This window comes from Centroberyx gerrardi, chromosome 24, assembly GCF_048128805.1.
Source record: "Centroberyx gerrardi isolate f3 chromosome 24, fCenGer3.hap1.cur.20231027, whole genome shotgun sequence".
Taxonomy (NCBI): Eukaryota; Metazoa; Chordata; class Actinopteri; order Beryciformes; family Berycidae; genus Centroberyx; species Centroberyx gerrardi.
The window spans coordinates 7,129,054-7,156,220 of NC_136020.1; the positions used below are offsets into that span (position 1 = coordinate 7,129,054).

General features: G+C 42.3%; 2 protein-coding genes across 3 annotated transcripts in view; both read right to left on the reverse strand.

The window, feature by feature from the left end:
* Window positions 1-1,162: 1,162 nt before the first annotated feature.
* On the reverse strand, window positions 1,163-4,750 carry cyb5r3 (cytochrome b5 reductase 3). The gene is made up of 9 exons (XM_071905646.2): window positions 4,613-4,750; window positions 4,192-4,317; window positions 3,884-3,956; window positions 3,589-3,695; window positions 3,369-3,498; window positions 3,168-3,251; window positions 2,586-2,671; window positions 2,278-2,377; window positions 1,163-2,096 (listed from the first exon to the last, which is right to left on the reverse strand). Exons 1-9 carry the CDS (start codon window positions 4,631-4,633, stop codon window positions 1,924-1,926), a joined length of 900 nt encoding a protein of 299 aa, XP_071761747.1. The 5' UTR covers window positions 4,634-4,750; the 3' UTR covers window positions 1,163-1,923.
* Window positions 4,751-19,164: 14,414 nt separating this feature from the next.
* The window catches only part of syt1a (synaptotagmin Ia), a 34,422-nt gene continuing 26,419 nt past the window's right edge, over window positions 19,165-27,167 (reverse strand). For both annotated transcript variants that reach the window (XM_071905623.2, XM_071905624.2), the window contains exons 7-8: window positions 22,251-22,384; window positions 19,165-19,371 (exon numbers count right to left, since the gene is read on the reverse strand). In XM_071905623.2, the coding sequence (XP_071761724.1) occupies window positions 19,165-19,371; window positions 22,251-22,384 (341 nt within the window). The remainder of the gene's footprint in view (window positions 19,372-22,250; window positions 22,385-27,167) is intronic.

The following is a 27,167-nucleotide window of genomic DNA, read 5'->3' on the forward strand; positions in this document are numbered from 1 at the left end:
TCTTACTTTCAGCAGCTAATATCTTGTTCCTTACAGCCTCAATGTCAGGGCTTCATCTTCTTCAGCAAGATGGCTGTCAGACAATTTAGTTTCTTATCAAGAAGTTAAGAGCTACAAAGGGACTCTACTCTTCCATTCTATTCAGGCTGAGTTGAGTGCTCTACACTAAACATCCAGTAGAGGGCACTAAATATTTCACACCAAAATGAACAGCCAATCAGAGCACAAGCCATCCTCCATTGCTTCAGACCCATCCAGATAAATTTGATCTAATGCAACAATCCAGAGGATAGACCAAAATATGAAACCTTTGGGGCCTCCATTATGAAAAGTTTTGTTTTATGTGTTCTGTCCTTTATAGTTTATAGTTGGATTCGTGTGGGCAGTGTATTTCACTTGTAATTTTTCATTAATGAGGGATACTCACAAGACATTTTAAGATCAGTGTGTGAATGAAAATCAAGTACATTGTTATCAGGATGGAAACCCCAAGGCTTTCATATTTTGTAACATTGTGGACCACATACAGGATGCCACCAACTCTAAGACTGGGAGCTAGAGGTAGTCTGACAATACTGAATACTGAACTGTTATTCTGTATATTGTATACTTTTTACTTCCGGAGCTTTTCTTAACATAAATCAATCCACACAATTCCGACCGAAAGAGGAAAACATCCAGTTTGAGCTATTGCAGAGTGAAATTGAGCAACCAGTTTCAGGCACTTGGTTCCCCATAGACTCAAGTGTTAGAGCTAGATCTGCTGGTTGGATTCATCTGGATGGGTCTAAACAGAGATCTCAACCTATGGAGGATGGCAGACCACCTGACATTTATTGTGGGTTCTGATTGTCTGAAATGTTTGGAACCCTCAACTGGATGTTTAGCATACTGCAATCAGTACAAATGTGAATTTAGCATGTAAGGGGGGGGGGGGGGGGGGACATTGATTTACATGAGTAAGAATGTATTTGACATTTAAACATGTAAGCTGCATGCTGAAACCCACTAACTGAGTGATATGGTGATGTTATAGTTGTTTTTTTTCAGTAAACACTGTCATAAATAAGGATGATTTGTGATATACAGTACACTGACATGGGTTTTGACTTGACCTTCTCTCTAGTGCCATCATGAAAGCTAAAAAAAAAAACACATTCCACTTACACAACTTGACTTTTAATGTGTGACCAACATGTTGCATAACCACATACGATTAGCCAATGTTGCCAGACTGGCAGCAAAGACGCCACATTAAACACATCAAGATCAGTAACCAAACCACCAATGAACATGTTTTAGCAAAATTTCATGGCATTAATAGTAGGTACATCCGTTCTGTAACACATTCTCAACAGCGATAATGGAATATTTTGCTTAAGATTCTGTATAAATGAGGCAAGTGATCACAACTCTTAAACGGTGCATAAAAAAAGCTTCGCAAAGTGTTAAGGCACTCGGAAAAAAGCTCAATATAAACCTTGCCTCCTCAGATACTGAATATTATAATCAAAAGGACGTTTCGCAGCAGGACAGTACGTTTTTGTTTACAACAGCTTACAATTGCATCTTCATTTCCACGCTGGCAGTCTGGTGACGGTTGTCCCCAAACTGCACAATAATCAGCCAAGATGATCGGTGTGAAATGCTGATAGTATGAGCACCTACATATGATGAAAATCCAAACAAAGCTGACATGTTCGCTACCTCATGTACTTCCATGATACTCACTAATAAAAATGAAATGGTCCATGCTGTGATTCTGCTGCATGACGATTACCATGGCATAAATATATATATCTATTTAGTGCAATACCCACTGCAGCTGTGAGAGTGCTTTAACGCTTTAAGGGTACAGACGAGAACTGAGCCACTGGACGCCCTTAAACGCCGCAAGCTTCACCCTGCGGCACGGCGGGATGTCTAGAAGGTGAACCTCCGGCTGTTGGAGTGGCCGACTTTATCCAGGTTCGGGTTGCAGGCGAACTGGATCATGGGCGGGGGTCCGCACATCAGGATGAGGGTCTCGTCGCTGGGCGGAGGCAGGCGCTCCCTCACCATGTCTTCATTGATGAAGCCTTGGCTGTATTCCCAGTCTGAAGCAGAGAACAGGGGTCAATGTCTTAAAAGTATTAAACGAGCTAAATATTAAACGAGCTAAATATTAAACGGATTTAGAAGGCGGCCGGGCGGGCCGAGTAGCTAGAGAGACTGTCCCGTAAAGAGATAAAGAAAGTCAGTGTCCAATCCTGCAACAATCAATGTGTCCATTCTTACCGTCAGGTGCCCTGTCCAGAGTGAACCACAGATTGAAGCGGTCGGGGTGGTTGGCCGCGATCTCCTCCAGCTCGGGTCGCAGCAGGATGTCTTTCTCAGTCTGTGAGCGCACAAGGGAAGAAAGAGATGCTATTTTGTCCAGCCAACCTACTGTACGTTTGACCTCTCCTTAATTGTCTGCAATAAAGACACCGACAAATCCCTGTGCGTTCATTGCACTTGCTGGATAAAGTGATTCGGGTCATGTATACTGCAAAAACTTCAGTTCACCTTGCGAGCCTGATGGAGCTGCTGCTTTTGAAACTCACCTGGTTGGCAAAGAGCAGGTGGCACACTGTCTGGTCCTGGGGATCCTTCATCACTGCTGTGATGAGCTGCAGCATGGGAGTAATACCTGTGACAAACAGATCCCAAGAAAATAAGAACTGTGTGGAACGTTTTGTTGAGTTGTACCAGCTTCAGCATCCTCAACTTAGTAGGATGATTATGTTTTCACCTCTGTCTGTCTGTCTGTTAGCAAGATATCTCAAAAAGTTGATTAGATTTTGGTGGTGATCCGGTTATGGGATTGCTGCCAATAGACAATTTTTGTTTTTGTAGCCATAACTATTATGCTGCGTTCACATGCTGGTGGGAAGGTCTGACATCTAGGACTTCCAAGTCGGCTGCTGAACAGCGTTGCATTCACATGCTATTTTTTCGGAAAGTCAAACGATAAACAAACATAAACCAGTATAGAGGCTGCACTTTGCCAGTTGGAGAATTTTTCAGCATTGGCGGAGGTCTGCACTCTACCGAGCGCCTTCTAGTTTATAAAAATATACTTTGGATTTAAGCTAGCACAAGTACAAGCATGAAATTCGTGCAGGAGGAACTCAGGTTTGCCTCACCTGTCCCTCCAGCAATCATGCCTAAATGTTTGGCTGTCTTGGTCACAGGTGGGGACTTCTTCTCCGCTTGGATGGCAAATGTTCCTGTGGAGAGACAGTTATACTATCAAATGAGGGAGCTAATTTGCAATCTGCAAGTTAATTGTCTATAAACTTTGCATCCGTTCATCTATTACTGCATCACATGGTTATGGTTCTCACCGCTGCCCTTGTAAACAAGAAGGCCGCTGGGCCCTCTGAAGTCGATAGTGTCGTTGAGCTTGAGGCTCTCCAAATACTGACTCATCTTGCCACCCTCGGGGAACTTGGGGTTGACATCCTTGAAGTAAATCTGGGAAACAGGGAGAATGGGAAGAAGTGGTTTAGAGAAATAGAATGACACTTCTCAAATATATACAACTGCTGTTCTTTGACTCTGTACCTTCACCACCAAGTCCACACAGCCTTTGTCGTCATCACTGGACACAGGGGTGTATGGACGGACGACCAGCTTCCCATCGATTCTGGCAGACAGGTAGATGTGCTGCCCTGGAAATGATAGCACAGATGAAAAGCTTAGTGCCTCCTTTTGAACATTGTGCATCAAATAATACAGATAGCTGCCAGACATGCTTGATTTGAGCATGTTTCAATTTGCAGCAGATATTTTCATGACTGTGAATAACGATAGTTTTAATGTCTTGAATATTCAACAGTGATCATAACAACATACTAACCAATGGGGAGTCCAAGGATGTGCTCTGGGGAAGGCAGGGCAAAGCGGAACCTCCTTGTGTCATGGCTGACAATCTGGGAAAGCAGCAACTGTCTCAGTAAACACTGTACACTGTAAACACTGTACGTGCTGCAGACAAGCTGCATCACGTATAATCCTTTGGTTCGTAGGGAGAGAAATAGCATAAAGGAGTCTCAGTCTGTCAAGTGCAGTTCAGTACAGTGCAAATCCAGAGGGGCCATAAGCAAACACAGCATACAAAAAAGTGAACATCATTAACGTTAAATCGTGACATTCAGATGGTGTTACCTGTTTATCTATCAGCCGTAGTGCATACTTAATGTTGGGGTCTTCTAAGGTGATGGCAGGTCTCCTCTTGGAGAAGAAAAGTCTGAAGATGAGGTTGATGATGCTGTCAAAACTGCTTCGAATAAGCTGCGATAAAGGGCAAATCAAGAGTATGACTCAGACCACCAAGCTAGCATTAGCTACCTAAAAATATGACCCCGCTCTAGGGCGTTGTCTATCCCCCTCAGTAGTCTCCAATACATGGAGACATTTTTTTTATCCAGCAGGAGAAATGAGTCATAGCAAACCCAGTAGGCTGAGCCTGGCAAGCCTCCACCAGAACTTGGTTAGCAAAACTAGTTACCGTCGTTAGCCTTAGCTAACGCAAGGGAATTTAAAAAACAAACAAACGATTCCGTCGTATTCATGAAGGTATACTCACACCAACGATGTATGACAGCATCTTCACTTCGTCTGCGCAACTTCTAAAGTATTTGTCAATGCAGAAAATACCACCAGCTGAGTTTACTGTAACTATGTAGTACGAGCTGTCAAACAACCCTTCTCACTGCAAGTATGCATTACAAAGAGGTTGCATTACACAGTGTCAAGCTAGCCTAGCTAGGATACAACAAGCATCCGGTCACTATTTTCGAAATAAAAGCCGTATTAGCGAACATAATGCAACGTTTTTTTTTGAGTTGAACATGGTAAGTCGATCAGAATAAAAAATACATTTAAGAAGAAATCAGATACTGTTCTGTCCACCCAATACGTCCTTAGTATTTTCCCAAGTGCCTTTTTTACGCATTTATTTAGAAGGCAAGTCCGCCTAACTTCCGGCATTTCTATAGCTGGTTAACTTGACGCACCTCCCTCTCAAGGACCTCTTCCGCATAGATTAGAATGGCGATGACGACTATAAAGTAAATATTTATCCAGAAATATAGATTTATTAAGACAACGCCCCGAATAGCAACTTGGAAGAATGAGCTGAATCTCTACACGAAATCTTAAATAAATAAATAAATGGATAATTAAATAAAGGACAAAAAAGCATTTTCAGTTTGTTTGCTTCTGTATTTACCTATTTCACACATTTCGTATTATTATTATTACACATATCTACATTATTTTATATATATACATATACACACACATATATGTATATGTATATATATATATATATATATATATATATATATATATATATTGTGTGTGTGTGTGTGTGTGTGTGTGTGTGTGTGTGTGCTCGCTCCAAGGAGGCTTTGGCACGCTCTCCGATTGTTCTTTGCACACATGCCAATAAGACCAATCAACCAATAAGAATTAACTTGAAATTCATTTGCCCAAACATAACTGATCATTGTATTTGATGAATAGAATCATTATTCCCTACCTGATGCATTCAAGTTAGCAAGTTGATATAAAATGATTTTCCATATTCAAAAACAGACAGTGGTTTAGATTGGAGAAGTTGGCTATAGTCTAGAAATAAACAGACTTTTTTTTTTTGTCCCTGCCCCATAGAGAGTCTGTGCACGCCACTGCAATCGCTGATGCATCCGCAAGCCTTCACCTCTCAACAAAGCTATATGTTGGTAGATGGTGGATTTCCCTTCTCTATCTCTTTATGTCAAATGACAGTATAACAACGGCAACCAACAAGCCAACAAGAGGAAAATTGGCACCAACAGTCCCTGATGATTGAGAAACTGTACAGGGAGAAATACTTGGCGTGGATGTAAAATGTTACATCTTGTGCCCATTTAACCTTGAAATGTAAAATGTATGAGTGAATGAATGAAAGAATTAAATTTTATTTTCGTGTCATGGCCCATACCACATGAGATTACATGACAGTGTTTTGCCAGCAAACAAAAATCGCCATATAGGGCAAGGCTCAGATGGAGAGGGAGCCCTGGCCTAGTGACCCAGTCACACTCCCCAACCCCCAGCACAAACCCCATGACTACACAAACTCTGTAAACCCTTATGCCAGCATTAACATGCATCATCTACAAAACTTATATACTCAATCATAGGTGGGCAGCGATCATTACTTCCAAACTCCTGTAAAATACCATCTTGATCATGGTATTAAGAGCTACAGAACCCTCTACCCATGTTCTGGACGAGTGCAGCATCTGTGTTTTCTTGCTTCAGTTAAACCGTGTCTCAATGCACATCTGCAGGCACAGCATGCTGTCCGGTAAGGTTTCTCCTGAAGAGGTGTACTGTGCCAAAGAACTGTGCACCATACCCCACTTAAATGACAATTTTTCCGGTCTGAAATGTTAACATTTTTATTTTGTAAAATGTCTCAATAGAGTTGAGTTGACTTGAGTTAACAGTAAGCTACCTTTTGACCACAAGTATGTATAGCTGGAATAATTTAAAATTTCAAAATCAGTAAAGTGCATTTTCATGCACTGACATTGACACTTTCTGGCAATAATAAAATTAAAATGCAAAATGATTTGCCATTATTTTGTTTTCCTCCAGTTAAATTTACTGCATTTGCATATCATTGTTTACTTTTTTCATTTTAAAAATCAATATGAAGTCATCGAGTATGATTTTGGGCCACCCTGTGCAGCCACAACAGCTCATATGTGCTGTTATAGAAACTACCAACACCTAAAATTCTGTTAATCAACTCATGCCCAAATGTAAATGGGAAAATGCTTTTTACACAATAATGTTTATCTAATGCTCTGTAGATAATGGGGCCATAGGGTGTCTGTATAACTAGAGATAATGATGTAGTGCTTATCAGTGTTCTACGCATGTCTCTTAAGGCCCATTCACACAGGAAAAGAAGCTCAACAGAAGTGGGTGAAGATGAGGGATGCATACAGTCTCAACAAAATAAAAGTTTGCCTCCAAGAGTGGTGGTGGACTCAAGACAGTGAAACCTTACAAGTTTGCTGCCTTGCTGTCCTCCTACCTTCTTACAAACATGCAAAAAAACATCAGACATGGTTGATTTTTCAGTTAGGTTCTATGATTTCTACTTTTGGAACCCAGAACAAAATAAGCTGTGCAAACTCTTTCAAACACTAGTCAGTTATGACACTACTAAAAGTTAGGTATTATCCAAATGGAAAATTGAAATATATTACATATCACATTATTTTCAAAAGTATGATGAAGAGGGATGTTTTGCATAAAGGTTGATATTTCATCTAGATGTTATGGATAAAATGTGAAAAATCAGTTCATGACAAACGGTTTGTTGAACTCTCTGTTAATCATTTTTAACCAATGGTATTTCTGTGTGGGTATACTGAAAATCTAATAAACAAGGTTGTTTTGATTGACAATATTGTTTTTTGTTTTTTTTAGATATCTGAAAAGCAATTTATTTTGCAGTGGGATTGAGACTATTCTGTAAAATTAAGTCCAAGCACTGTTAAAGTCTACCGCTTAACTAGGCCTTTTTCTTTTTTGGAGAACTTCCAGCAACTTGGCGGAGGAGGACAAGGTTTCTACAGAGGAGTCAGAGGAGCAGCGGGACGTGGAGCAGGAAGAGCAGCCTGAAGCTGTCCAGTCTGCCCAGGCTTTGACCTCACCACCCTGTTCCACAGCAAGAAGGCAGAGTACCAGCAAGTCTTCGGACATTGAAATAAACTGATTTACAGTACCATGTAGAATTCATTCTCTAATCAAGGTCAGACAAATAGTCAAAGAATTTCACTTGGCCACACCAAAACAGGCACTCTGCTGCCATGCCTCTCTTGAAGGATGATTGCCACTCTGCTGAAGGTTGGCTATCCCTGCAGCTCGTGCAGCTTCTGGGGTCCGGGTGTTGGTTGCAGAGGAATGGGAGGTCTTCTGTACGTAGTTGAGCAGGTGGCCTTGATGACTGCATCTACATTATGAGCAGAGGTGGGATGTAACAAAATAAAAATACTTCACTATGGTACTTAAATAAGATTTTCAAGTATCTGTACTTTACTCAAGTTTTTCTTTCACTGAAGACTTTTTACTTTTACTCACCTACATTTCAAAAGAAAAATCTGTATGTACTTTCTACTCACTACATTTTCAAAACAGACTCGTTACTCTCTGGAAATCCTCAACTGATTTTCAGCATCAGACGGCTTCCATCCCGGAAGCAGCTGATCAAGAGCCAAATGTGATTGGCTGCTTGTTCAGCAAAGCGACACCAAAAATTAGGGAAAGGGACAGAGAGAGAAGCAACACGAAGAAGAGTAGAGACAGTAGAGAGAATTAACGTTAGTGAATTCAGCTGCTAGGGTTCGGGTTAGTGATTTGAGCTGCAGACTCTTTCTCATCTGGGATTCAGAGGAACGCTCAACAGAGAACCAGTTTAGAACATTAGAAGTGACTTTCTTAGAGAACAACTTTTACTTTTATACTTTAAGTAAATTTAAGTCCACATAATTTTATACTTTGACTTGAGTAAAATATTTGAAATGGTACTTCAACTTCTACCAGAGTATATTTTTAAATATATATACTATATATAGTATTTGCACTTTTACTTGAGTAGGGAATTTGTGTACTTCTACCACCTCTGATTATGAGGGTGCAGCTTGATCCTACGCTGCTTCCTAGTTCCTTAGGATAGGGACGAAGGAGGTGGGTCTGCAGGGGGAAAGCTTCATCCCCTAGAATGACATGCGGCAAAGGCTGGTCAGTTGCGGGCAGAGGTGTTGGACCGGGAATACAATATAGAGAGCATGGTTTTTCAGTTGCTTGCCGAGACTGCTGGCTGCAAATATGCCCCCATCGCTGCTTGGCCCATGGGCACCAACATCTGGGAATCAAAATTAAGTCCCTTATCAGTAATTGTAATTGACAATACAGTGATATAAAATTAATGTCAATTGACTTGCAAAACTTTACTAGACTCAAATAACAATCAATATATAGGAAAGATAGAAATTCATGAACCCAAATCCTTCGGCTGTGTAGTTTATTTACTTTAGAGAGCGAGTAGCCTTAAGTAAAAGCAAGTCAGTAAAGTAATCATCCTCCATTTTGCTCTGAAAATTCGGCGCCGAAAGACGATAAAATATGTTAAATTCCAATAAACTTCCAAAAGTGTTGGCTCTGTCTGTCATTTTTGTGGTTACCGGTAACCTAGCAACAGTCACCTCCTTGCAGTTAGTCACTCCTCGCAGAGCGCCAGTGCCCAATACTACTAGGAGGCGGCAGGGAGAAAATGGAGATGGTCTGGATCACAGCCTTTGCAGGACTAGATGGGTAATGGGGTCTGGGAAAGGTGGTCCTCACAGCGGCTGGAACGGGGCTGGTGGAAACAAATGTGACGGCGGCAGTGGTGGGAGGATGCTTGAAGAAAGAAGAAATACAGTGTCACACAAAAGACAGTTTATGACAATGTAATAGTATATCAGAATGTAAAATTTCAGCTATTGCCAAATACTTCATCTGATACAGAGATAGTCAGTATTTAACACAAAACCATTCATGCCGCATCAAACCTGAGCAGGAGTCTGTGCCAGGTTAAGGTTGGGCTTTGCAGCAGCACTATGTGTCCCACCAAACCCCGGTTTCACAAACTGGAGGAGATAGACAGCAAAGCACCAATCTAATCAATACATTAAAAATTGAATTCAGTCCTCTATCACAGTAAAAAGGGTTAAGTTAGCAGTAGTCGGTACATGCATAACATGGTATGTATTCACCATTCCTAAGGTTAGTGAGGGCCACAATGAAGATTGCGCAATCGGAAAGGGAGGAGGGAATGAGACGGCCGCGGGAAAATGAGACTCAGAGGGAATTCTTCACAGCCGCCCCCAGATTAGCTGGCTAAGATGTTAGTGTCAAGGTCGGGGTGCCACAGCTGAGTCGTCATCGTCTGGAATGGCTGGCAACTGAATCAACCTAACCACAGGCCTCAGGTATGGTTTGCCCTTGACCGTGACCTCAGCAGTCCGGACACGTTGGTCTCTACTCCGGACTAGCTTGGTTATCCGTCCCACAGGCCAGTGAGCTTGAGGCAACTGAGGGTCCACAATCATGACCACCTTGTCCTCTGCCAGATCCTCCACTGGTATCTTCCACTTTCTGCGCTCCTGCAGAGTGGGAAGATAGCGGTGTATAAACTGCGTCCAGAAATGGTCGGCCACAATCTGACAGTGACGCCAGCGCTGCATGGTCAGAGGTTCCGGGGCGTAGATCCCTTGTGGTAGAGAGGCGTCCCACCGCCCCATAAGGAGCATATTGATTAGATTAGATTAGACAGCTTTATTAATCCCCAGTGGGGAAACTCATTTGCCACCAAATCAACTCATACAGACAACAAACAATATAGACATTGCATTCAAAGTACACAACAAATAAATAACACCGTAAAAAGCCATTTGAGACACAATTAACAGCTGAAAGGTGCTATGGTTCTAGACCACATCTAAAAGTATTTAAAAATCAGGCCGCTGCTGGAACAAAAGACTATCTGAGACGTTCAGTAGAGCACTGAGGCATCACTAGTCGCTCACTGAATGAGCTTCTGAGTCCGTTAAAAACACTGTGTAATGGATGGCCTTCAAAATACAGAACAGTTTTTAGTTTGGCCCTTGTTCTCTTTTCTAAAGTGACCTCAAGTGAGTCTGGGGTAAGGCCAATCACTGAGCCAGCCTTTCTGATCATCTTATTGATCCTGTTTTCATCATCCGCAGTGATGCTGCCCCCCCAGCACAGCACAGCATAAAAGAGGACAGTAGCTAAGATTCCCTGATAAAAAACATGAAGAAACTTCTTGCTAATATCAAAGGATCTAAGCTTCCTCAAGAAGTATAGTCTTGACTGAGCCTTCTTGAATACAACCTCAGTATTCTTTTTCCAGTTTAATTTACTGTCCAGGTAGACACCAAGATATTTGTAAGACTGGACAATTTCTATCTGCTGACCCTTAATTATCACTGGGAAGACCTCCTCCTTCTTCCTTCTGAAATCAATAATTAACTCTTTGGTCTTCCCAACATTCAGTTTTAAAAAATTTGCATCACACCAGCTGGCAAATGATTCAACCTCTCTTTTGTCAGCCAGGTCATTGCCTTGGTTAAGTAAACCCACGAGGGCAGTGTCATCCGAAAACTTTTGGATTTGACAAGACACCTGACTATGCCTATAGTCAGCGGTAAAGAATGTGAATAAAAAAGGGGATAAAACCGTGCCCTGTGGGGCTCCTGTTTTAGTTAAGATACTGTCAGACAGTTTGTTATCAAGCCTGACAAACTGAGGTCAAGACAAGAGATAATCTAAGACCCAAGCGATAGTTGCGTTGTGCAGTTTAAAATTCATTAATTTGTTAGCTAAAAGGTGTGGTTGAATTAGCACTAGAAAAATCAAAAAACATAATCCTAACAGAGCTGGCAGTTGTTTCAAAGTGGCTGTAAATGCTGTGAAGCATAAAAAGTAGTGCATCATCTGCTCCCACACCCTTCCTGTACGCAAATTGCAAGGAAAGACTGAGACCTGTCTACTCAGGTGACCCAGGACAACCCTTTCAAAACATTTCATTATGTGCGACGTCAGGGCTATAGGTCTCAGATTAGTAAGACTACTACACACATTGTTTTTTTTGGGAATTGGAACAAGACAAGATGTTTTCCACACTACTGGGATTTTTGATGAAGACAGAGACAAAGAAAAAATTTAATGAAGGACTGAACACAACTGGTCAGCACAGACTTTCAGGGTGCGTGGATGGACACCATCAGGGCCTGCTGCCTTGTTGGCCTTAAGGCGGTTAGACCCTTGACCACTACTTGGAGGTCTGCTTTGGTCGACCGAATTTCACGCTCCCAGGCACCACCAAAGTGTGGAGCATTAGGAGGATTAGGCTTGAACTTTATTTGGTATGACCGGAGTTCTTCTTGGAGCTGCTGATCCATGGCAGCGAAAGCCTCTTGTAGCTCTCTCTGCGCTCCTCTGAAGTTAGTTCCTCTGTCCGACAGGATTTCATGAGGGGTTCCTCTTCTGGGGATGAATCTCCTTAGGGACAGAAGGAAGGCATCTACGTTCAGGCTGTTTAGAAGGTCCAGGTGCAGGCTCGAGTGGTCATACACTTGTAAATGACCCCCCAGCGCTTTTCCAGACATCTACCTATCTTCACAGTGAGTGGTCCGAAGGAGTCCACTCCGGTGGAGTAGAAAGGCAGCTGGTAGAGGCGGAGATGTAATGGAGGTCTGCCATCAGAGGAACACGTGGCTCTGCTTTCCACCTCTGGGCAGCTCCTCTGATGTTTCTTCACAGCCTGCCTACCCCTCTAGTATTGCCAGCACAGCTCGATGAAGACATGGCCGGGTCCTGGATGAAGAAGGCGATGGTCTGTGTCCTGGATGAGGAGTTTCAAGGTTCCTCAGACGACATCCAACTCTGAGTAGACCAGTAGAAGAGTCAAGGAATGGAGCCAGGGAACTAATTCTGCTGCTCGTGGAGATAGCCTGGTCAGCCTTGAGGGTTTTTAACTCCTCTGGAAAAGTCTCTTCCTGACTGGCACGCAGCAGGTACCTCTCGGCTTCCTTGAAGTCAGGGTCAGCAGAGTCAGGATTACTCTTGGCCGCCCCGTGAAGGACCTTGTACATATCCATCATGAGCTCTTTCCAGTTGCTGTACTGTGAGGGATCTGGCAGATTGAGTGGAGCAGGGCAGGTGAGGCTGCAGAAGGTGGACCTTTTCAGTTCAGTGATGTCTTCCTTTACAGGAACATGCAGGACTGGCCACTGATCAGAGGGACACTGAAGAAAGGGGGGACCGCATCTCCAATGGCTTGGTGTAGATAGCTCGGCCAATGTCTTGCCTCGAGTGATGTCATCTGCCGGGTTGCTTGCAGAGTCCACGTACCTCCACGCCTGTGAATTGGTGAGCTCTTGGATCTCTGCAACTCTGGTACCTACAAACACTTTACAGCGGCAGGACTCCGAGTTGAGCCAGCGCAAGATGATGGAAGACTCAGTCCACAGGTAGGTGCATTGTAGCTGCAGTGTGAGTTCTCGCTCCAGAGGAGAGGCCAGCTGAGCTCGTGTGAGGGCTGCACATAGCTCAAGACGCAGCATAGTGAGTTAGGTTAGTTAGTTATGAGGTACTGACCTTACCCTCTGACTGGACAGAGAGGTAAGCGACACAACCATATGCTACCTCAGAGGCATCGCAGAAGATGTGCAGGTCATAAACTGTGCCTTCTTCGGAGAGTGGTGGAGGGAAGTAGGCTCGCGGTAGAATGATGGCTGCAAGGTCAGGCAGTTCACGTTCCCAAGCTTCCTAGCTGGCAAGAAGGTCAGGGGGAAGGTTGGGGTCGTCCTAGCCACGTTTCTTGGACCACAGGTGCTGTACAATGACCTTGGCCCAGGTGGTGAAAGGGATGATATAGCCAAGAGGATCATATTGGCTGGCAAGGACTAGATGTGCCGCAGTGTTGTTGGGTGACTCTCAGAGGACCGGCTCTTGTACCCAAGGACATCCGAAAGGCAGTTCCAATGTAGGCCGAGAACTGGCTCTTGGGGTTCGGTGTGGTTCTGCATGAGCCACAACTCCGTAGCAGCTGACCTTGCGGTGGAAGGCAGATGAGCAACCACAGTAGGTTGGTTGCTTGCCCACTGGTGGATTTCAAATCCTCCAGAGGCAAGAAGTCAACCTACTGTGGTTGCATTGGAGGTCCAAATTCCACGCACACTTAACACTGCCTATGTCGCTCCCTTTTATACAACCTGCACTGATTGAATGATTGGCTAGTGGGAGGAGTTGTCACTTTACCATGCATGGGATCCTACTGGGGTTGCAGTCAGGAACAGTGTTCCCTGTTACACTACCTTGATAATAGTTTTAAAAAAATCACACCATTCAGGACCACTGTTCCTTCTAAGCTTTGTGCACTGAGAAATGTCAAATCACTTTTCACACTGACAAAATAATAATATCTTTTCAGTCATCAGCCATTTCTCTACTTTGTCCCCAGAAATGTATTTGACATAAGCAGGTTTGTAAATGTTGGCATCAAATTATATTAGATGCAGGAACTTTGCTGTTTCTAAGGTTGTATTGATTTGACACCTCTGGTGTGATCTTGTGTCTGGCTCAGAGCAATCTGCACAAAATAGACTGAAATGAATGTCTCTTTCTAATTAATTGTATAATTGTTGACAAAGTTTATTATCAGAAAAATAGAAGATTTGATTGCAATACATTCAAAGACTACAGAGATTCACTGGCCAGCTATTCTAAGCATACTTTGTACTATATCACCTTGGGCCCTATAAACTTGTCGCTGCCAGGGAAATAACACTTAACAATTCAGAACCAAAACTCCAATCTGTGATACCAGTAATATTTAAAATCTAAAGGCACCCCATTGACAATGAATTAGAGACTAACATCGTGTGTTGATAAGATGTTTGAGCCTTAACACCCAAATGAGCTTCATTTTATAGCAGCCAAAAAATCTATCTAGCCCCAGTCTCATCCAATTCTTTTCATCACACATTTGATGGCAGGACAAACTTTTGTGCCTATTTTCTGGCTTTAGGAGACAACAGTGAATATATTCACTAATAGATATTGATTTGTGCCGAGGGCAAATTGAAAAACATACATTTTGTTATGGAAGTGTTGAAATTCAGTGGCATCCCCCTTTAAGTCCTGTAGATGGCAGTAGTGACTTGTGTAAAAGCGAGGTGTAGCTGACTCAAGAACACAACCAGTTCATGTTATTTAGATACAATCCTCATCATCAAAATTCTTATTATTGTCACTTTTCCAGCAGAATGTGCTCTTTCAGATGTGAAGGCAGTTTTGTGTTTGAACAACAAATCTTTCTCAGGGCATTCACACTTCCTATGGCAATCAAATAATGTAATAATAATAGTAATTGTTGTAATCGTTATTATCAATAGTAACAGAAGTAGTGACACTAGTCTTTGCTATTTTAATGAATGCTTTAATGCAACAATGTGGTCACCATATCATGAAGGAAAACATGACATGAAAAGGTTCTGTATCAACAGGAAATAAAACATTTTTATTGATCATTTGTGTATATGAAGTTATATAACAACAGTCAGAAAACTCCACAGAGTGAATCACTACACAAAGTGAAACAAAACTGTAAAACACCTCGTCAAAAATGAAGGTATACACAGCAAATATAACTGTCAGCAGCTCGCCGTCGCCGCGAGCGATATGGCAGGAAAAAACACCCCAAACAGTTCTACAAGATTACAGAGAAAATTTCCACACACAAAATACTCAAGCAGGCAGTTGATATACACAAAGGCAACTAGGATCTTTCTACAGCATCAGATTCTAATACTTTACACAGCTTTGTTTTGAAAGGTTAGTGTGGCTTCTTGTCGGTGTCACTGGAGAGAATCTTAAGTTCCTTGTCACACAGAGAGTGTGGTAAGGTATCTTACAAGAGGATGATTTGGGGTTGATTATGCATGCATACTTTGGTAGGAAACCGTAATAAGAGTAGCATTGCATTGTAGTGCAGGTAATGGCTTTTTCTTGTAGTATTTCCACACACCTCACAATCCCATGGGTTCTGCAATGCTGCCCATTACTGACTTCCCTGATACGTTTACACATGTTATTTCAGTGATCATTTTACACATTTTCTTTCAGCTTTGATTGTGTAATTCCATCAGTACAACGTATTTGCATCAGTACTCGTATTGAATTGCTCAGGCCATTTTTTACAGAGCCTACACATTGTACTTTAATCCATTTTTTTATCTGAAGCTGTACTGGAATTCATGAATCTACATATGTAAAACATGTCAAATAAAATAATCCCTTGGTTCGAGAGGAATTGCAATGGGATAGGATTAAAGTATGTTCAATGATTTTGGAATGCTATTGAGGGGAATTCTACCCAATAGGGTTATGAAATAAATTTAGAATAATAGAAAAAAAATAAAAACAAACTGTAATTTTGTTTTTACAACAGAAAGTGCAAACTACACCTAGTCTCACGGTAAAAGTAATCTACACCAACACAGTCCATACTGTACATTCAGAGTTTTCATCTCATATATAAAAGGATATTCAATAGGGCAGTAAACAAAACAAATGAGAAAAAAAGAAAAACATGAATGAAAATTATAGCAGTGTGATGAGATATAGTGTATGGTCAATAGATAGAATGACATTTGCGACGAATTATATTCATGTCACTTTATATTTATTCTTGATATACATTTTTGACACGATTATGTAAATATATACATGGTATTTTGAGGGGAAGGAGATATTTAAATGTAGAATCTAGTTTGGTATTTTTCCTAATACTCCCTGAAACTTCTGATGCTGGAACTGTGTGCAAGAAGAAAACAAATGAACCGGGGGAAAAAAGGGAGGGAACCCTAAACAGAGGTCGATAGGTGTCAAACTCCAACCTAAGCAGAATCTACATGTGCTGTGTCCTAACCATTTAACTGGGAAGGATATACATCTCTCTCTCGACTGAAGTCATCCTTAGGGTTAGAATCTTTTTCTCGGGCAACGCCACCCACGTAACACTATGGGATGAACATACAAGTATTGCACAGTGCTCAACAAAATGCTGTGTGAAGCGACCCGGTCTCGCTCCGAAAAACGCCCCGCTTCTTTGCGCGCGCGGCCCGTCGGTCGGCCCCGCCCCGCGACAGGCCGGAGCCGCCGCCGCCGCCGCGCGCTCTCTCTGCGTGTAGAAGGGGAAATGGCATTAACGCTACAACATCACTACAGAACAAACTGGTTCGCTACCTACTGATAAGTCTACATCTCTAAGCACGCACGGCAGTCACAGTGATACACAAAGCAGTCCTCAGAGACTCCTATGGAATGACAAGTAGCTTTTTCATAATAGTGCTATCAACTACACAATAACATTGAAAACATTTAGAAACTCCTCCTGAAGCTAGCATCGAGTATATGCAAGAGGTTCCTCCAAGGTAAGAGACTTCATGGTTTTCATGGATTAAAACGTATTCCTCTTTTAAATTGGACCCGTAGTAAAGGACATGATGGACTAATAGAATCGCCTACGCAGACCATTAACTTTTACGGTTGTTTCGCAGCTCTCTTGGTGCCGTCGTGGGCCACCAATAAAAACAAAACCGATGTAACTGCTGTCGGCTGAAAGGCGGTTTGTCGCCGTCGCTTTCATTCGATAACGCTAAGCTGATCAAGAACTTTTTGAGCTCCGGTATCCTGAAATAAAGCCAGCCAACGTAGTCCAAAATGATGTAAAGAAGTCAACAAGCCATTGTCGGTTTAAAGACATCCAGTGCAAAACAGTAGCCACATAAAAGGTAAGATTGGCAGTAAAACATGGCTAGCTCTATTGTCACTGTGAGAAGGCAACGCAAAGCAAAGACTGCTATTCAGGGCACCATTGCAGCCAAAGACATTGTTCCCAATAAACCAAAGCTACAACCACTAGCAAGTGGGAGTGTGCATGAAGAGAGGCTGTTTATACATAAGTCGCCTCCCTGAAAATGGCAGTGTTAGAAACTCACTTCACCTCCGTCAATATAGTCACATATTGACCCATATGGTTGTTTAAACATTACTCTTGATTTTTTTCCTCTCTCTCCTCTGATTGAAGGCAAGGGGATCGTATCAGAAGACACAACCCCTGGTGTCAGTAGATCTCCCCCCATATCCCAGCCTTTAGGAAACCTTGTAAAAAAAATCATGCAGTTTACTAAAAATAGTCAGACGTTGAATTGCTCTAAAAAATAGTCATCTTAAAACTAGAGTCGCAACTCTTTCGCTCCCTCTCGGAGACCGGACCCCAGCCTGAACGCAATATATTCCCAACGACAACAAGGCTATTGAAAGTAAGCGGTTAACAAAAAATATTGTTAAACAAGCTTAAGGACACAATGGCTACAGCTTGGTGCTTTTGTTTCTCATGGGGTCTGTTTCTGAAGGGTTGAGAGAAGAGTCTTTTGGGATTAAGGAGACCATTTTTTTTTTCATTTTTTGGGGGGGGGGGGGGGGGGGGGTGAAGCAGAGCCAGTATATGTAAAAGATGGCCTTTAACACGAGGACCTATTTCACTCAGAAGAAATGGGCCTTGCCAAATATGGAGAAATGAAATGCTAACTGGTTTGTATTGACTACTGTTTTGGATAATAGTGTGCGTCAAGCTAAACATATAGGTCCTCTGATTGAGAAATAAGTATAAAAAGTTATAAGAAATCATGTGCTTGTATAATTTCCAGCAGCATAATTTTTCCCACAGAACCATAGTAGTTAATGGCCTTGTCTTTTTGAGTTTTACGTGTATATTTATCTGTCGTCTTTTCTGTGATGAGCCTTCGCTGAACTTAAAGCCAGACATCGTCCTTTACAGTGTGAACTCATTTCCACTAACATCTTGCAGGTTGGAATTCTTTTTTTTTCTGGAATGCAATAAGGTAGAATTTTTAAATCCTGGGATATATAATATTGGCTTTCCTCTATATCTGCATTTACATAATTTAAAATAGAACATCTTATTAAAAACATCAAGATATACACAGATTAGGAAACGGGTAACAACATACAAACACATAAACTAGAAATCATTTTTGTCTGCATACTGATATATACAACTGTGGTACAATAAATTCTTTCAGTCATGCGCTATCTATACAGATCATATTGCTTAAAAGAAGGGGGCATTTGGTTAGGGGGATGGGGGCAGGAGGGTGGGGGGGGGGGGGCGTGGAGATGGAAAACGTGAACGAATCGGACAGACGAAAAAAGAAAAAAAAAGAGAGAGGCGTGGAAGAAAGAGACAGAGAAAGTATAAGAACCGGACAGAGAAGTTGAAAAGCAGAGGGTTTGCGAGAAGTTTGAACATTTAGAAAAGAGGAGCAATAAGACAAGCAGTGTGAAATTAGGTAGGGGGTAGAGAGAGAGAGGGGGAGGGGGGGGGGGTTGTTGACGATGGATGGACCCATATATCACTGAGGTATTTACACATACTGGCTAAAGAGCACTACATGGCAGGTTCTGAAAGGGCCCTGCCTATTTCTTGGTGGAGAGCTGAGCGTCCACCTCCTCCTCGGGCTTCAGCACGTGCCACTGGGCGATGGGTCTCCTGGGGTTGGCCAGCATGTCGGACCAGTGGCGCAGCTCCGTCCCCGAGCTGTTGAGGCCCACAAAGACCTTGCCGATGGCATCGTTCTTGCCGATCTTGTCATAGTCCAGAACAGTTACAACAATTTGCACTTTCTGTAAAGGGGGGGGGGGGGGATGGAAGAAGAGGGGGAGGAGGTGGAAGAAACAAGAAAGAAAAAAGAAGAATAAATCAGTCAGGAAACATCGCCGCCACATCGAGTGGGTGTGACAACGCTGGGATTTGATGAATCACAGACAGCTCGAATAAATCAGGTTGTAAGAATTACTTTCACATCATAGGATTGTCTTGTTTTTATACACAAAAGTAATCTTGTAATCTATTTTGTCTTGCTGTGGTGTTTTTTGGTTCTATCCTTGGTGCTCAGCGCTCATTGCTGTGGTGTTCTTGCACTGCACTTTCCACAGATCACCTGTCAATCAAACAGTATGGGCGGGGCTTGTATTTTCTGTTATTGCAGTTTGAGTTTCTCTTTTCTTTGTCTGTTCAGTCATGGTGGCTATCACTGCTCATGCTGACTACCCTGTTCTTCTATTTATTCCAAACAAATCAGCACACAGGATTTTCCCCTGGTTCCCCAGGTGTTCAGAACAGCAAATGTAAAAGCTTTTAGGGACTGGCTACAGGTTGAGTCACTAATGTGTTATATCAATCAGCGATATAGAGTAGAAAAATGGGCATATATTTATATCAAAATGTCACGGATTATTACTTTAAGTAGCTCAGTAATGTAGGGATCGGGATGCTCGTTCAGACATAAGTGTTCATTAACAGTAAATGACATCCCAGACCAGGCCTCAATCATTTTCAGAGCCAAACACAGCAGATTGGCTGATTACTCAGAGGTCCGAGCCTCAGACTCGGCATGTGTTTATTCAAAGGGACGTCGAAAAGACGAGCGACCTGGGCGTCAATCGCTGGCAGGGAATATGAATTAGTGCACAAAGAGCCCTGATTAAGTTTCGATCTACTGGCACACTGAAATGGGGCTGCCGCCACCTGCACGCGCACGGAGCCGCTGTTCTAAAAGAGCATGCCTAATACGCCGTGTAATGAAATACTGAATAAGGTTCCCACACGGCCGGTTGGGGTTAGTTGGTTTTTAAAGGTACAGTTTACCTTCAAATGACTCACAAAGCGCTGAAACAAGCCATTCTTTGATTGGAAATTAGCAGCCCCCTTGTTGATCATTAGTGATTAGTCTTTGTATTGTTTTGCTCTTTGCTCTACTCGTGGCACTAATGATAATAATATCAATGATAATAATTAGAAAATAGATTGAAATCAAAGCAGGAAAAATGCAATGATTCAAAAGCAATTTGCTATATTTTTATATGCATTTCAAGTTTCATCGTGAAGTCATCCATGAGATTTTGCCACTAAAAAACGCCTCTTATGTGGCGCTGCAGATGTGGATGCCAGATACCAGGTTGTCAGTTTATGGTTCTGAGGCAAGTCGTTTCAGAGTCTAGGGGCCATCATGGCAATAATGCGAGCATGTAAGAGCCTACACATGGAGACAAATGGAAACCAGAATGGCGTCATTGAGCGTCGCACAGCTCGTTCGTGCTGAGGAGGATGCAGAACTACCCCCGTTGAAAGCAGATTTCCTATTAGCGCTACGAGATAGACCAATTAAAAAGCAGCGTTTGTAATTCCCACACAATTTCTAAGACAATTAAGATGTTTAGATGAATTGCGCCAAAAGCCCCAAGGTCAAGTTGAACTTACATTTAAATCGAACATTCAGCCTCTGCTGTTAAAAGCAGTTAATTTGCAATTCTATGTAAGCAGAAATGGTAACCAGATTGGACATTTTGAAATAAATAATGTCTGCTGCAGATATTGATTAGCAGATTCAATTTAACCAGTTTTCCTAAAACTTTGGAAAGAGGTGGAAGTTTGGGAATAAGTGTCCAGATTTCTAGGCGTCATTAATCAGATTCAGTATAGCCAGTGGTGGTCAGTGATAAAGTGGATGTTTAAAAATGTTTTACAACCTCTTTAAGGAGCCTAGTCTGCATTGCACCTCTGGGACATGAGCTGCATATTGGATATAGTATTGCTGCAAAGGCAGTCAAATTGGTTTTAGGGAGAGGAATCAGATTTCAAGTGTGTTTTCAACTTTCAACTCACACGGTGCTCCCACAACCTTCATGAAGCTGTTCGATACGCCTAATCAATGAAGCATTTACAACTCAATCAATGCTACTAATAATTATTTAATGATTATCCTGGCTGTTGGCGATACGATAAGCAAAATAAATATATACAACACATTGCTATCAGCAGTCGTGAATGAGGGCTTGATTTGGAAGGGCCTGATTGGGATCAACACAGTTTAACTTTAAATTGAATCTGAGGCTCGTGGAGCCAAACTCGTGATTTGTGAGCTGTGACGTGCTTAATCAATTTGACTCAATTACGGTTTTGCCTGGAGCGATAATGCTCTTCATTGCTATTCCCTCCTGACAGAGTTTGTGCTTTCTTCATCTTTTCTTTTATCATTTTCTGGAAATAGCAATGTGCTTTTCTCATTTATTGATTCTTCTTTGTCTTTAATCACAGCCAGACCATCCATAAAGGCATCATATAGTTTTTACCCTATAGAATTCCTTCACTTCAGCTAAATCATGACATGATCATTGACGTAATCATTGTGAGAAGTGCTAGGGATAGTGTTCAGGGCAGGTAATAGTGTGCTGCACTGTATCTCACCTCTGAACAATGGGTCTGTCAAATTGTGAAACCGACTCACCAACACTTATTTAGATTGAAGTGCCTTTGATTATAATGTAACAATAAAAAGCCTCTGAAGTGATTATTTGGTAAATGAGCGAACACTTACAACCTCCTTATGTGCAACCAAATCTCTCCTGGTTCATACTGTACAATTTGTGCATAGTCAGAGAATTTATTTTGAAAAGAGATTTCTTTGTGAACTCTCAGCTTGTGCGCGTTGATGAGAACGTACCTGGATTTGTTCAAATGGTACTTCAAAGCTGAAGGACTCGTTGTAGTAAGGGTTGAGGGTGTTCTTCTTGATTGTCGTCTTCTTCTTCTTCAGCCTCTTGCCGTTCTGCATCAGGTGGATCTTCACATACGGATCTGTGGGGAAAGAGAAGGATGTGACTCAACGTTTCTCATTCTTAACTGTGCAGCTTATTCAAGTCAATCAAACTTTCAGACCTATCCACAGCTTTAACAATACATTAACACTTCCAAAACAACTGATGGGTGGTCCTGGGAGTGTTGTGTGTTTACAACACAGTTGCCATTCCCCATTCAAGAGCCTCATCTTCATTTGTCCAAAACGTCGTCTCAAGTCCCGCCAAAGTGGCCTGCTGAGGTCAGACTGCCGCCTCCCTCCTCATCCACTCTTTGGCAATCAGGTAGAGAGTGTGTGATAACAGCCAGCCCACCCATCGCTGTCAGAGTTTTATTATTAGCAATCATGGTGTTGGGCTTCCCTCTCTGATTTGTTTATGTCCTCCAAATGCTAATCACAAGCAGAAGAGTTAGCGGCTTGGTTGAGGCGAGGAGTCAAAAATGAGGAGAGGACAGTCGAATTGTGAAACCAATACTGATTTAAATTAAAGTTCTGCATAGAAATCCACGGGACATCCCAGGAGTCCAGAGCTGGGTGGGTGACATGGATACAGGGTCATGCTCCGCCTACTTTATGTGAAAATTCTGACTCACTAATATCCGCTCTTTTACAGCCCACAATCATGAAGGCGATTCAAGCCAGACGAAAAAGATCTAATGAAAATCGCTTTGTGCCATTTATCATTGAAGACAACATGCTGCTCGTGAACGACAAAAACAAATAACCGCAATAATCTCAGAGATGCTAATGAGCTAGTCACTGGCCTGAGGCGAACAATATCCCCCCTAACTGCTGAAACTCAGAACAACATGATATGGAGTAAGACTTTGAATCGGTGCGTGTAATTAGTCGTCAAAACACCGCTTGCACCGATAATCTGGATTTATCTCTGGATCCCATATGCGAAAAGTCTTTATTAGGCTTTGCGTTTTTCTATGTGTGGGTAGCGTGGAAAAAATCTCTGTTTTCAGTAGGAACATCTGTGGGATTCCTAGCAATGGCAAATATTGGGGAAGCTTAGCTCCTTTAATCTTTTATCCAATTTAGGGGGATAAGAGCTGATTGCAGACTGGCAGCCCATCCGGCACTGCTGACATGAATACAGAGAGAAAACCGCGGATACACAATCAGAAAAAAAGAAAAAAGTAAGAGAATGAATAGATGACAGAGATGTGGGTGAGAAAGTAAAGGGGGGAGAGGCTTGAGGGAGAGAGAGAGCGGGAGAGGAAGATATGGCGAGGCCTCTAATGGAGTGGGTGTCCATTATTACCGTCCTGCTGAGAAGACATGGAGTGCCGGGATGATAAAAGCAGACAGCGGCTGAAGTGTGTGTGTGTTGTGAAATTGTGACGGAACAGAATGTGTCCGGCAGTATATAAGAATCTTCTCCACTGTCATCTAGTGTGTATCAAACAGCAGTATGAGCCCTTTATCCGCTGCTTTTATCAATGGACTCTTCCACTTTAAGGCTGGAAATCTCGTCAACAAAACTTAACGTTGTAGAATTTGAAAGGGTTAATCTGTGTGATTCTCTTGTTTTTAAATTTTGGCGACATCTTTGGTGCCAAGCGTTCACTGCTGTGGTGTTTCTGCACTTCACCTGTCAATCAAACAGTGTGTCCAGTACTGGGACGTCTTTTTCCTTTGATTTTCTGTTGATGCAATTTGAGTTTCTCTTTTCTTTGTCTGTTCAGCCATAGTGGCTATCACTGCTCATGCTAACTACCCAGTTCTTCTTGTAGTTATTCCAAATAAATTGCTCTTTATTAAATGCACTACTTCCTGTTCCCAGGAAAGACCTTGAACAAATGTAAAAGCTTTCATGAACTGGGGACAGATTGAATCACTATTGTGTTATATCAATTGGCAACAGGGAGTAGCAGAACGGACAATTATTTATATGAATATGTCACAGATTATGACTTATTATTTCTGGACTACGCTATGATTGGACCATTCAACAATGCTGAATGGATCTTTGAGAAATGTGTTTCTTGAATTAGATGAATGATAAGACAATTTTCAAAATCAATTTCAAAATGAGGATAATGCTCCAATTTCCCTTTTGCAAAGGCAGTCACAGAAAAATTACAATACTACAACAGCTGTATTATTGCATAGGTATTTGGTGAAACATGGCTGCAACCGTCATATAACCAATACCTGCCATGTCTCTTATATAGGTCATTTGACTAAATACCAAGATTTTTGCTTTTTTTCACCCTGGTGTTGGAGCCAAGACTACCTCCTCCACCCACACACACCCACACCCACACACACCTGAAACTGTGCCTGAATACACACAACAGCTGAATGGGGTTATGCAAGATAACCCTTTCTCGGGCTGAAAGAAAAAAACCCCACCTGTGGCGCCACATCACAGCTATCCAGACGCCCCTTATCTTTCTGGCCGGCAGATGAGGGTCTGGCATTATTGGGTTTTGGGAGGCTCGCCGTTACTCATATCCGGCCCATTTTGCCGTCTAATCCCAGACGGATGTAATCTCTCCCATTTTATGGATGAGTGGCAGCGCCCCTGATGCAAGAGCGCTTTCCCCGCGTACGTGTACACTATAGAGGCACGTCTTCACTATCCTGAGGGTTACTCATCTGCGTCCTGGACCTTGGCCGCGGTGCTATGAGGTGGTGCGCTTGCCGACGGGCTAAATGTTCCCCCCAGGGGGTTAGAAGCAGGTTTCTGGAGAAGCGATGAGCTGCAGCGGTAGGTGGAGCTATGAAGGATGCTGCACAGCCCGACTGGTTTCAAGTAGTTATTTATGTTTTTCAGGCTGTTGGTAATTGCTACCTGCTGCTCATTTATTCAGGTGAGGGTGGTGTCAATCACAGCGGAACGTCTATCAGGTACACAGATATATACGGTGTTTGCATCTTTCTCAAGTATTTGCTTGTTAGTTGAGTGTGGAAGTGGCGGCGGAGTTGTGCTAAATGAGCATCAACACAGGCACGGTTAAATATAGCTTAGCTGTCATCTTAGTTTCCCTCGCATCATTTTGGATTTGCCACGGTGGGGGCACCCAGGGGTGACTGTCGGTTTAGTTTTACACACTCGACTCGGAGGTGAATCACACACATGCCGCCCGAACACAGAGGCACAGACACACATACACTGAATGTACAAAATATAAGGGACATCTTCCTGATGTTGAGTCGCAGTTTGCACAATCCACATCTCAATTGTCTCAAAGCTTAAAAACCCTTCTCTAACTCATCTGCTTCTCTTTATCTCCATCTCCTCCTTTGTGACTGGTACAGATTTAATAAGGGAAATAAATAAGGGATAGCAGCTTTTACCTAGATTCACCTCATCAGTGAAGTTCATGAAAAGAGAAACCATCCGTAATAGTTTGTACTTTCAGACTATATGCCAAAGGAATAGTGAACTGATGTTAAACCCTTACACTCTTCTGACTAGCATCCTCTACAAGGCAGACACTGTCAAAAGAAAGTTTGCATTCCCTAATCACTTTCAAATTGCTTGCTCTCTCACTGCGCCTGTTCATCATCTTAATGACCCCCCGGGCCCATTGCCTTGCTGACTGGGTCTCTCAGTCCAACCAGCCAGAGAAACAAAACAAATAAACCCTCCAGCCGAGAGGCTTGATGGCGAGCCGGAGCACCGGGTCGGGGCAGCGCGGCTTCATTACTGCCGACACACTGCCTGCGTGCTTTGATAACCTCTCCGACTGAGGTCCATTACCTGGTTATGGGCAGCCTCACATCCTCCTGGGACACCTTTAGAGGTACTGAGCGGGTGGGACAAAGCACTTCTCGGTGCCACTACCTCTATTAGCCCGCGTGTCCTCATTCCAAGTCGCTGCCAGCCACTTAGCCTTTGTGTCTGTCACACATGTGCACACACACACACATGGATGACTCACTCACTTTTGAAGGCGCCACCTGCTAGGGACATATTAAAGTAGTTTGGAATACACAGACGTGAAATACACAATTTTACAGAAACAATAAACAAGATTTTTACTGCTCCGCAGCACAAAATGACCGTCATATATCTTCAACGATTACTCGTCTGGATTTCTGTCTTCCAAAGCTCACTTTCCTTTCCTTCCTCTGTTTGGGAAGATAAACTTATCCCCACCTAAAGTAACATTATTGTTACACTATTTTCCAGTGTGATATATTCCATCTCCTCTAGACGGATCTCTGCTCTACTAAGCTGCTTACTTGTGACTTCAGTGTTTTCTGTCAATTACAGGCCACCGTTACTGGGTGGGAGACAGAGACTTGTGTAGGAGGTTTTATTAATGTTACAATTCCTACAGATCACCTATAGAGATCATAGATTACTTAATGCCCCTTTAATGGAAGGGGATGTTTTTAATCAGCCTATATGTGACTGAGCCTGTTCATCTGTTCATTGAATTAAGAGTCGATTAGGCAAACTACTGAGGAAGCCAGTGTGCATTACATTTTCCATCTCTGTTTCTTTCTATTCTGGACCAACTCTTTGCTTTACTGTTTTTAACCATTTTTCAGCTCATTCACTTTCCAATCAGACAGTGTTTGAACTAATTATCAAATGTTGGAATCGCTCGCTGTTCCAGGCATTGAAAAGTTAAACATAGAAATCAGAAATAAGTAAATGTATCAATATCTAGAATTAACTAGAAGAGCTTTGTCTTAAAATGTCATTGTATTAGTCAGCCCATTATTGCTATGTGTACAATTACTTTTCTCTGGGATTTGTATGTTTTTAAGTCTTTTATTGCACACAACTTACCAAAATGGATATACAGTACTCTA